General features: G+C 42.4%; 1 protein-coding gene across 12 annotated transcripts in view; it reads left to right on the plus strand.

Moving 5' to 3' along the window:
• The window catches only part of fxn (frataxin), a 61,025-nt gene that overhangs the window by 25,407 nt on the left and 23,118 nt on the right, over positions 1 to 12,500 (plus strand). For 3 of the 12 annotated variants that reach the window (XR_015844692.1, XM_088303461.1, XM_088303468.1), the window contains 5 exons: positions 662 to 753; positions 843 to 963; positions 1,043 to 3,892; positions 4,081 to 4,134; positions 4,224 to 4,710. Coding sequence is in view for 10 of the 12 variants with exons in the window: in XM_088303461.1 (XP_088159587.1) it covers positions 3,700 to 3,892; positions 4,081 to 4,134; positions 4,224 to 4,651 (675 nt within the window). In the remaining 2 variants the exon portion in view is untranslated. Of the gene's footprint in view, positions 1 to 661; positions 754 to 842; positions 964 to 1,042; positions 3,893 to 4,080; positions 4,135 to 4,223; positions 4,711 to 9,031; positions 9,130 to 12,500 lie in introns of those variants that run through there. The other 9 variants (XM_088303515.1, XM_088303497.1, XM_088303506.1 and 6 more) reach the window with 7 other exon arrangements.

Genomic DNA, 12,500 nt, shown 5'->3' on the forward strand with positions numbered 1-12,500 from the left:
AATGCACTAAACATTTTCATGCTTGCACGAAACATCAATTTGTATTTGTGGATCACTGCAGCACCACACAAGCGTACAGAGACAAGTGTGGCAGCAATTAAAAAAAATAAATAACATATCGAATCAATCTCGTTGCACTCTTGAGTACAAAGACAATTAAGGGATTTCTAATTCTAATTCTAAAATCGGGAACTGAAAATCAAAAATCGATTCAAATCGGGGCTTGAGTGAATTGTTGCATACCTCCTGCAAGCCGGAGTCCGTAAGCTGATGTATAAATTTATCTGCCGTCTAATTGACTCAAATAATGAAACAATTGCTCACTTATCAAACAGCATCTTAAGTGCTACACAATACCATCCTCACTTCTGGAAATATTGGTGCTGTTGTCTTTTATATGATCCTTTTCAGTATTTTTATCTTGGTCTGTGTGTATATTTGTATATATTTGACTTCTGTATGCTGTGTATTGGGCTTTTTGCTTTTGGACCCTGAGTCTGCAATAAAAAGACAAAAAAACAATTCCTTCAATTCATTGGTACGTCTACACAGCACTTATTTACAACTGTGAAATCTGCTTTTACATGCTTAAAGGAAATACAATGTGATGCATAACAAATCAAAGACATCTATCAACTGAATTTACTCCTTTCTGTCACAGTTGTTTGCATTAACACTTGATACTGAAAGGTGTAGGAGAATTATCCACCTGTCAGCTTCACGACTAGAAGAGCACCCATCTCAGGACAAAAAGTAACCATAAGACAATATGTAAAGTTGTATTGTATTGTATATTTGGTGACAAGTGTCAGCACCACTGATTTTCTAAATCTGTTTCCCAGCGTGTTGTCAGAGGCAGCCTATGAGAAGCTGGCAGACGAGACGCTAGATGCGCTGGCTGATTACTTTGAAGACTTGATGGATGAACCTTTCACTGGACCAGACTACGATGTTGTGTTCTCTGTAAGTCACTCGTGTAGTCATTGTCAACACCGCTTATCCTGTACAGGGTAAGCCTGTTGCCTATACCAATTTACTTCAGGGAAAGGCGGACTACACCCTGAACTGGCTGTCAGCCAGTCATAGGGCACACACAGACGCCGTCGGTGAGTGAGAACTGATCCCACGCTGCCTGCAGGTAAGTCAGGCGCGTGTCCCACTACAGTGTAGTGACTGCACCATCATGACTGTAAGTCAGTCTCATATTCAAATTGACGCGGGCCATTGTTCCTGAGTATCTATGCTATCTATTATGTATATTGTACATGGAGAAAAAACAACCACTACACACTGATGTATTGTAATAATTGGTGAAAATGTAACCGCCCAGATAGACCAGAAAAACAATGAAATTCGTTCATCTCAAACAATCTCACTGGTGTTAGTGGCCAATCTCTTATGTCTCAGTCCGACCCTGCTCAATTGTGAAAACTACTACAGTCCTCAATTTACGGACGAGTTCCGTTCCTATGCAGGCGATGTAATTTGAATTCCTGTGTAAATCAGAATTTACCCTTTAATACTCCCTAAATCTCTAAATAAATATACAAATACACATTTTATACTCTTCATATTTGTTAAAATAAAATATAACATATTCTACTTACCAATGCTACTGAGAAGTGGGGCCATAATGTGAAAAAAGTTTTTGTGTAAGCGTTTACATTACATATGAGATGCGCTTTGTTACAGCTTCAGCTGTTGTGAAATACACTTTATAAATGTTTGTGTTGTATTGTATTGCATTACAAATGAGAACTTGCGCTTGCGTCCCCTGTGACACGCATGTCACAAACAACGTATTTTGGACTCTTAATGACGTCAATAAGTGCAACCTGGCTGTTTGGCTGCAGTTACTTTCCAAAAAACCCCTGACGTATCCAATCTAGGACCACATATGAAAGTGGCCCAAGTCCATTCAAACTGTCATTAAAAACAAACAAACAAAACAAAAAAAACATGCAAGTCGCATACGGGCAAAAAATCCGATCTGGGTAGCATTTTCATGCAGTGTGAACCTAAAATGTCAGACAAGGCACGGAAGTCAAAACATCGCAGGTCGAGTTCGACGTAACCTGAGGACAGGTGTTACGATAGAGACAGATAACTGCATTAAGTCATTATTTACTCTTTCCCGACCAGCCGAGTAAAAAAAAATAATAATAATTTTTGACGTCTTTTGCCATCAATGGCAGTAAATGAGTTAGGCTACATTCGATGTTTTAACAAGAAGGCAATTTAGACAAGTTTGACGGAACTTGATATACACAAACACAGAGGAACTTAGCGCCACTCAATTCCACACTGGAGACAATTTGTGTGTCAGAGAAGTTTCTGCAAAACAACCAGACAAGCCTTAGAATTGTACAAGTGAATCAACCAGCCAAGATTGTCTTCACTTCACTCGCGAGGAGCAGTCCCCCAAACCTCTCAGTGAGAAAGCCCAGAGAGATAGCGAAAAAGAAAGCCCTCCCGTGTGGCTTTTTATTTACGCCCAGCAAATCAGATTTGAATATGCAGATTCTTACAGAATGGAAAACATGACACTTTTACTTTCACACCCATCCACACGCTTCTTATTCTAACGGGTTTTGCTTACAGGAAAACTTTGGTTCTCACTTCTGTTAAGTGTGAACCCAAATGGTTTGCTGTTTAAGAGGAACAAACATCTGTGTCTGTGACTTTCCGTTGACCTGTGAGGCAACTTTGGTTCACAATTCTGTTAAGTGTGAACCCAATCGGTTTCTTGTTTAAGAGGAGCATCTGTGTCTGCGATCTTTTATTGACCTGTAAGCATAGTTTTGAAAAATGATAACATGACAAAACTTCTTTAACAGTGTGATCTGACTGCAGTGTTTGACACGGTGGACCACAGTATTCTTCTGGCTCGTTTTCAGCACCAGGAGGGCATTAGTGGTAGTGCTTTAGAATGGTTTGGATCCTATTTGACTGGCAGGACCTTTTGTGTTGGCCTAGGCTGCATCGAGTCCTGCTCTGCCCCTTTGTCGTATGGTGTTCCACGAGGTTCTGTTTTGGGGCCCTTGCTGTTTTCATTACTTGCTGCACCGAGGTTCCATCCTACGAAAACATGGAATTTCCTTCCATTGCTATGAAAATGACAGTCAGATCTATGTCCCGCTGAGCAAAGAAAACATGTTCTCCTTGAGACCACTTTTGTCCTGCCTAGAGGAAATCCAAATCTGGATGTCACTTAACTCATTTACTCCATTAGACGTACAAAGACGTCTTTTAAAGCAATGGCGCCCTCTACCAAAGACGTATAAGTACGTTTCCTGTCTTTTTTACGTCATAGTGTGCATAAGGGTCTGATGCAACCTCTGACTGAGAATCAGCCTTGTCCGCATTGTGAATCATGTAAAAATCACCCAGTAGGGGGCAGAGGTGCAAAAGATCCGCCTTGAATCTGCGCCAGAGGTACAATTGGGGGAGAGCGGCGCGGTTAGCAGCAGCATCGGCAGCACTAGCAGCAGTAGCATTAGCAATGAAATCTTCCAAGCAATTGACGATCGAGGAATGCTTTTTTGTAAAAAAAAGCTTCCCGAAAGCATCAAGGCGATGGAGACGCTTTGGTTGAGAGGATGACACATCGTCGTCGTCACACCAAACAGCCGTCTATAGAGGCTGCGCGTGCCTTGTGGCCTGCATCGCCGGCGGCGTCAGACCACGAGGACGACAGCCATGCCGGACCAACCCGTGCGGGACCGTCGCCATGCCGGACCATCGCGTGCTGGACCGTCGCGTGCCAGACGTCGCCCGCAAATTGTCTCGCCGGAGTCGAGTGATGAGAAGCACGGCGATGGTGTCGCACATGTGCCTTCGGACAACAGCGAAAGCAGCCGAGAATCCTCACCAGATCCCCCCGAACGAGGAGGTAAGCGCTCGCAAGTTACCATTGAACATGTGGTTTTACCCCTCATGCTTTTATTGTACATATCATGCATCTTGCGGGCAGAATATGTCGCGTAAATGTGCAGTTAGACGCGAGCGTAACTCAGCCACGACGAGGAAACAACAATACTAAATGGTGTGGTAATCATGCATACTTTCTAAAATTCACAGTTTGTGCATCCCGCGGCAAGAAAGTTCCTCCTCGTCTTGTTGGTGTAAAGAAAGGTGAATTATAATATGAAACTTCACACGCCAGCAATAAAATGCAGCAATAAATATCTATTTCCAATTGTTTATATTTCTGTAATTTACAGGTTGTGCATCAGGAAGCAGTGGTTCCGGATGGCGTCACACTGGATGGCAACCAAGGAAAATCTACTTTACAGCAACCCCTGGGCCACTGAATGCCGCTGCCCATCTGGAGTCTGAGGAGCCAGCTGACTTTCTGCAACTGTTGAGGGTGCTGAGGGTCAGGGACAAAATACTCGGGCCCCTTACAAATCAGATCCACCAATTTGTCTTGCCCAGCCTTTGGACAAACACAAGCTTGCCTATTTGCCACGGACCAGCAAAGCCAGACCACAAAGAAAGTGTCGGGTCTGTTTGCGCAAAGGCAAGCGGAGTGAGACAAGAATGTGGTGTGAAGTATGTTGTGTGCCCTTGCATCAAGGCAACTGTTTTATTTTATATCACACAAAAAAAAAGTTTGTATGACACTGATGTATTTCATTTTTGTACATAGTTCAACAGTTCAGTTGTTTTATGTTATGTGCAAATAAACTTATTTTGTTATCAAAAACATATTTTTTGCGCTTTTTTTTGTTATTTTATAGAAGGCACACATTATTTAGATGTTTGAGGTGTCATAAAAGCCATAAATAATAGTGTCAAAGTTCAAATTATGGTCGAAATGCATCAGTTTACAAAAAGCTCATTTTCTCAGTTTTTTCCCCAGGGATTGGGGTTTTCATGAAATCTAGCTATTTTCAAATGCCGATTGCTCAAGAATGGAAAAAGATAGAAACAAACTTTATTTTTCTGTTGAAAGAAGAGAGTCTCATCTTTCTTTTGGCGTGGTCCGTGTTTATATTGCATTAGAATACAATATTCTGTGAGCCTTGCAATATTAGTCAAAATCCAGGAAACCGCTGGGATTGAGCGGGTTGCTCCAGTGAAAATGTCTGGTATTTAATGAGTTAATTTCTTGAATTTCAGTGAAAAGAAGATGGAAGTTCAGAATCAGAATGTGCTTTCCTGTGATTGTACTCAGTGTACAATGAGTTTGGAGAGCTCCCCTCTTCAGTGCAATATAGGGCTGGGCGATATGGCTGAAAACTATATTGTGACGCGTGTATATCATATTGGTCGATATCGATACATGTCAAATTGTTGTTGTTTATTTGTTTATTTATTTATTTTTTTACGATTGAAAATAAAAAAGGTATAAGGGCTGAATTCCGATTTGTCTTATTTTAAAAAGTAACATTTAACCTTCAAAATGAACTAGAAAAAAAGTTAAACGCACGCCGGCCTCTCTTGCGACAGAACTACGGGCTGTTTCGTCCCGTGCGTGTCCGGGGAGGGTGTTTGTTAGCGGCCCAACTGCTACGTACGGCCGCCTCGCTTCCTCTGAGCTCTCGTGTGCTGGAGCTTTGGGCCGTTTCGTCCCGCGCGTGTCCGCAGAGGGTGCTTGTTAGCGGCTCAGTGGGTGCTTGTTAGCGGCTTAACTGCTACGTAAGCCCGCCACGCTTCCTCTGAGCTCTCGTGTGCTGGAGCTATAAGCCGTTTTGTTCAGTGCGTGTCCGCCAAGGGTGCTTGTTAGCGGCTTAACTGCTACGTACGCCCGCCTCGCTTTCTCTGAGCTCTTGTGTGCTGGAGCTACGGTCCGTTTCGTCCCGTGCGTGTCCAGGGAGGGTGCTTGTTATCGGCTTAACGATTAAGCAAGCCTGCCTCTCTTCTCCGGAGCCCCCGTGTGATGGAACTGAGGAACGTTTCCTCAAGTCGGCCGGTAAGTCGACCTTTTGCCACCCATTTTTATTGTTTGTTTTGAGTCACGCTAGCTCAGCGGCGAGGGAGTTTGTGACGAGTTGGGCAGTGATAGATCGAATCTGCTCCGTTGTTGTTGTTTTGTTTTTTTTTAATCGATAAGCTATCGATACCATTTTCTATTGATATCAATCACCCAACTATCGTGATACATATCAATATCGAATTATCGTCACCGCCCTCGTGCAATATAACAATTTGATTAAATATTTCAATTAAAGTAATTAAAGATCAATTAATTAAATACAAATAATGTTAAATTAAATAAATAATAAAACACTTTATGTTGCAGTTTTAAATGGTAAGGGTAGTTGTGTGTGAGAGTTCAGCATGGAGATGGCTCTCGGTAAGAAACTGTTTTTCATCCTTTTAGTCTTTGACTTGATGCACCTGTCGCGCCTGCCAGAGGACAACAGGTTGAAGAGGTGTACACTCGGGTGATCTTGAGAGCTCTGCTGAGGCACCGGGTGGTGTACATGTCCGACTGTCACTGCTCTTCTGTTCTTTTGGTATCTGTTGTATATGTGTTTTGATTTGTGTTCTAATTTCCTGCTAATTTATATTATACCATATGGAAAGTGCTGTGTAACAGCTCCAACTGTTGTGTAATGCGCTACATAAATAACGTTGTATTGGATTGGATCTTTTTCTCCATTCAGGTTAACCAGGTTGAACTCATAATTGCTCAGAAGTGTGTTGACCTTCTTGATCTTAATATACCATATTTGTTATTTATTTATTTGTGAAAAGCTGTTGCTATGGCAACGGACAGTTTGCCATTAAAACTATGCTGATTTTGCCGGCCTAAATATGCACAAAATCTCACAAAACCTTGCAGACAAATCAGGTCTGCTGAAATCTTTTGTTTAATAATGCAATTGTCTAAAAAATGGCTCGCTCGTGCACTCTGGAAATTTTTGAAAAATAAGCCACAGTTGTACATTTCAGCAATATCTACGAAAATTTGGTGGTATTTGAAACCGGTCAAGACCTTCAAAAAATCTCATATAGCCACAATTCGTCAATACACTGGTTTTTAAAAGCAGCTTTAGTGTGATCCACGTTATATTGTTAAAATTTCACACACTTGATTAGAGTTGACACCTGAAGACATCGACAAACTTACTTTTCATCGTAGTGGTAGTGCCACCTACTGGCTTAAGGAAGTACCTGTTTTATTGTTAAATATTTTTGTTCTGGCAGGTTTTTGTCCATGCAGACCCACATCATATTTCCACTGGAGAGTGTTCCGGCCTTCATGATGTTAAAATATGAATGGAATTTTTTTGCAAAAAAGCTGTTGCCATGGTAGCATCCAATTTGCCAATAAAACAATGCTGATTTTGATAACATAAAGATGCACTAAAACTCATGAAACTTTTCACAAGGCCTGGTAAATGTATCAATATTACTTACTCAATTGTACAGTTTTTAAAAGATGGCTCGCTACCGCCCCCTAGAAAGCTTTAAAAAAAGAGGCCTGTGTTGTAAGTTTTCCCCTACATCTACAAAAATCTCTTTGTATTTGCAACAGAAAGAGACCTACAAAGAAGTCTCTTGGTGCCATATCCTAAAGTTAAGAGGTAGTCCGCCATTTTTAATTACTTTAACTTGATCCACATTATAATTTAGATTTTTCAATTCCAACGTGTGAGCATCTCAACGTGCCTGTACCCCAACGTTGCATGAGCTGCTAGGGCCCTTTATAGCTGTTTTCAGCTCTAGTCTCGTTTTAGTGTCTGGCTAGTCGATCCCATTGTTTGATAGTGGCTTCGATCTTAGCCACTGAAGTCTTGGGGGCCCACCTTTACAAAGGTGGTGTCTTTTCCCATTTTTGGCAACTGCTTCTACTGGAGCATCTTTAATTAACGGCCAGGTTGCATGTAAACATTCTTTTACTGGCTATTTTTCGTATGTAGCGTGAACCATGGATTTTAATGGCTTAACACTAGAACTGCCATACCTGGTCGTTTGACTAACCCCCATCACCGCCATGGCTTGTCATTTGACGAAGGAGGGAGGGGTGTGTCGGGGGAGGCCTGTCAAGACGTCGCGTCAGTGTTCCGTGGCTTTGGGAATTATTGTAGTATATAGAGGGAAAAGATAGGCACGTATGATTATGAAACATTTGACTTTATGTAAATACATTTTATATATTTATATATATATATATGTGTATATATATATATATATATATATATATGTATGTATATATATATATATATATATATATATATATGTATATATATATATATATATATATATGTATATATATATATATATACATGTATATATATATATATATATATATATGCACACTCCTCTTGTATCACAAGACGGACAGCGGAAGCCAAGTCCCTCGGTTTTGAAAATACATATTTGACAAATACCCATCTGTGAATAAAAAAACATTTTACATTATGTACCTTATTATATTGTTGGCTAAATGACATAAAAATAAATATACTAATTATTAGTGAGAATCTTTTTATGGTTGTAAATTAAGTAAAACAATATATATGAAAAATCCAGGGCGTTGGGGGAGAATGAGGCTTGATTCAGACAGTGGGAACATTTCACAATTACAAGTTAGGCTAAACTATGGTCAATAAATTTTGCATAACAAATGCCCTGGGTGTGGCCTTTTCTCACCTTCCTCCTAATCTAATACTTGTTAACAAAACAATAGCTCGGTTTATCCCCCGGCACACCCTCGCTTCCTGGTCAAATGACCAGCTATGACAGTGCTGGTAGTCCTAGTGTGAACAAATCCTATTCCAGCTCAAAGAAATTGAATACCAAGAGGCACTACCAGACGAAACACGCGAACTACCACGAGTTGACTGGGAATGAACGACATGAAAAATGAAAACAACTGGAAGCCGTCTGGTCGCCCCCAACACAATTCCACTTCAGTATACCTGTCCACACCCCTGATCTAAACTACCTCATCTATCTATCAGAGTTTCCCTTCAAAGACCCCTCATGAGACAGCGAAAACTTTGACAGCACTCTAAGGCACATTTTAGTGGAACGTAGAAACAGTCAAGATTTTACATGACCTTTTCTTCTGCAGAGTGGTGTTCTGACCGTGAAGGTGGGAGGTCACTATGGAACCTATGTCATCAACAAGCAAACGCCAAACAAACAGATTTGGTTGGCATCTCCAACAAGGTGAGGCCAGATCATACATTCTGATACAAACTTACCAGCCACAACAATATGACCACCTGAACAATCTACCGTATTTTTACGGCCAAAAGACGCGCTGTATCTAAGGGAGCAGCACCAGTTGAGGGTGCTATTTCTGTATTTAATACTTAGACTGGGTGTGCCGCACAACGAGGCGCATGCTAGCTCGCGCATACTAGCTCGAGCAAGCCAGCACCCATGCGAATAAGGGATCTCTGCCAGTAGCAGCACCTTGGACCATTGAGAGATGTTATGGAAACACATCTAATCGACAATGTCTGGGGAGGGTTGTAACTGGTCATTACACTCCTTAGAGTCACATTTTCAAATCAAAACCAAAAATATCTCTGAACAGCATACAAGCAAACAATGAAACAAAGAAATAAAATTAACAAAGATGCATCTCTCATGCCATTCATATCCCCAAAAGAAATAAAAATAACACAAAAAGATTACAGCAATGGCTTCTCTGGAGCCAGTCAGCCTCAGCCAATCACATGGCTGTTTAGAGCGATATCAGGGGTGTCCTTTGGGCAGTGTGTTTTTTTGTTTTTTTTTAAATGTATTTTTTGGCAGTCTAAACCTGCGATGTTTCTTGCTTGCAATAGCATGAATGATGACAGACTACGACATCGTGGACAGCTGCCCTTTTGTCCAGCTTTCCCCTGCACCATTACCAAAAATTGAATTCACATAATGTATTTGTCACAGTTAATTCAATACATAGATGTCTAAGACTTTGGCCAGCAGAGTGTGCTAACATGCACTCTGAAATGCCCAAGGGGATCAGACCCAATGGTCGAGAGAGTTACTCAGTCTATACCAGGGGTGGGCAAACTTTTTGATTGGCGGGCCACAATGGGTTCTAAAATTTGTCAAAGGGGCCGGACCATGAGGAGATGGATGGAGTGTTTTGGTACCCTCACCTCATCGGAGAAAAAATTTCATTTTAAATGAAATTGAACAAAAGCATTACAACAATATGTTTCTTCGAAAAACCACAGTATTTAGAAAATGAAACATTCACAAGGTTTATTCATTAAATTTTTTTCAAGGTTGGAGGGCCGGATTAAAACGTCTCCCGGGCTGCATGTGGCCCCCGGGCCGTAGTTTGCCCACCACTGGTCTATGCAATGGGCGCGTTGCATTACAAGGCAAAACGTTTGTTTTGGGGAAATTTTGGGACTTTAAAGTGCGCCTTAGGGCCGCCAAGATACGGTAATAAATTTCTAACGCTTCTGGCGCTGCGCCAGTGGCTACCTGTTTCTGCAGTTCTGGCTCACTGTTGAACCTTCTTCGTGTGTATTTACCTTGTTTTAACTTGTTTGTTTATTTTACCTCATCACAGCAATGGACATCCAACTTGCGGTAGTTTTGCTGCGGTTGGTGCTTATTTTTTGCGCGTCCGTGTTTGGAGACACAACTCTGAGCTACGGACCCATTGTTTACATGTGCGATCAGCTGTAAGCACTCCGTATAAATAAATAAATAAAGCACAATATGTTGCAGTTCTACAAGGTCAGGGTAATTGAGTGCGAGAGTTCAGCATGGAGATGGCTCTTGGGAAAAACTGTTTTTAGTCTGTTAGTCTTTGTCTTGATGCACATGTACTGCCTGTCAGAGGGCAAAAAGTGAAAGAGGTGTGAGCTTGGGTGAGTATTGTATTATTATATATATTATATAATTTGATTATCTTGACCTCTGCTGAGGCACTGGGTGGTGTAGATGTCCGACAAGGAGGGGATAGGGCAGCCAGTAATCCTCTCCACTGTTATGACTGTCCTCTGGAGCTTCACTCTGCCTCAATGCAGCTGCTGTACCAGGTGGCTACGCAGTCAGTCAGCAGGCTCTCAATGGACGAGTAGTAGAAGGCCAGCAGCAGCAGCTTGTCCAGGTTGAATTTCATGAGGACTCTCAGACACTGGTGGACCTTTTTTGTCTCTGCTGTGGTATTGTGTGTCCAGGAGAGGTCATCAGAGATCTGTACTCCCTGGAACTTCAGAATCAGAAATCAGAATCAGAAAGCCGTTTGTCATTGTACAGTGTGCAATGAGATTAGAGAGCTCCCCTCTTCAGTGCAATACAACAATAATTTAATCGAATATATAAATTAGGTAAATGAAAGAATAAATATTGAGATGGAAAATAATACGAAATTGGATAAATAAAAACACATTACGTTGCTGTTCTGCAAGGTAAGGGTGGTCGTTTGTGTGTGTGTGCGTGTGCGTGGGGGCGTGTGTGGGGGTGTGCATGCGTGTGTGTGTGTGGGGGTGTGCGTGTGGGGGTGTGTGCGTGTGTGTGTGTGTGTGTGTGTGTGTGTGTGAGAGAGTTCAGAATGGTGATGGCTCTCGGGAAGAAACTGTTTTTCAGTCTATTAGTCTTTGATTTGATGCACCTGTAGCGCCTGCCAGAGGGCAACAGGTCAAACAGGTGTGAGTTCGGGTGAGTATTGTCCTTGACGATATTGAGAGCTCTGCTGATGCGCACCGGGTGGTGTAGATGTCCGACAGGGAGGGGAGAGGGCAGCCTATAATCCTCTGCGCTGTTTTGACTGTCCTCTGGAGCCTCACTCTGTCTGCCTCAGTGCAGCTGCTGTACCAGGTGGAGACACAGTAGGTCAGCAGGCTCTTGATGGACGAGTGGTAGAAGGCCACTTTGATGTAGATGGGAGGGCGTTACAGTCTTGTTCCTTCTGAAGTAGATAACAATCTTGATTTTTGCACTGTTGAGCTGTAGTTTATTGTCCTCACATCTAGCCGATAGTCTCTGGTCCTCCTCCCTCTAAGCTGTCTCATCTCCTTTTGAGATCAGATTGACTACTGTCGTATCGTCAACAAATTTAACGGTGTTGTTTTCGTGGGCCGAGCTGCAGTCATAGGTGAGGAGAGCGTACAGGAGAGGGCTCAGCTCGCATCCTTCAGGGGAACCGGTGCTCAGCATTTGGGTTGAGGATGTGTAGGGGCAGAGCGTCACAGTCTCGGGTCTGTTGGTCAGAAAGTCCTTAATCCAGGTGTGTGTGAGGGTGGGGAGGCCAATAATGTCCAGTCTGGGCTGATTGCATTAAATGCCGAGCTGTAGTCCACAAAGAGCATGCCGGCATAGCTCTGCTGTTGTTCCAGGTGGCCCAGCACAACATGCAAAGCAGTGTTGATGGCGTCCTCAGTGGATTTGTTAGCCCGGTATGCAAACCGGTAGGGGTCCAGTGTTTGAGGAAGGCACTCTCTGATGTGCCTCTCAAAGCACTTCATGATGACTGATGTGAGAGCCACAAGACTGGAGTCATTCAGGTGGGATGTGTGTGACTTTTTGGGGACAGGAATGATGGAAGTTTTCAAGCAGGAGGGGATGAC

The sequence above is a fragment of the Idiotropiscis lumnitzeri genome, chromosome 1, assembly GCF_059441095.1.
Source record: "Idiotropiscis lumnitzeri isolate Australia: NSW breed Sydney's pygmy pipehorse chromosome 1, RoL_Ilum_1.0, whole genome shotgun sequence".
Taxonomy (NCBI): Eukaryota; Metazoa; Chordata; class Actinopteri; order Syngnathiformes; family Syngnathidae; genus Idiotropiscis; species Idiotropiscis lumnitzeri.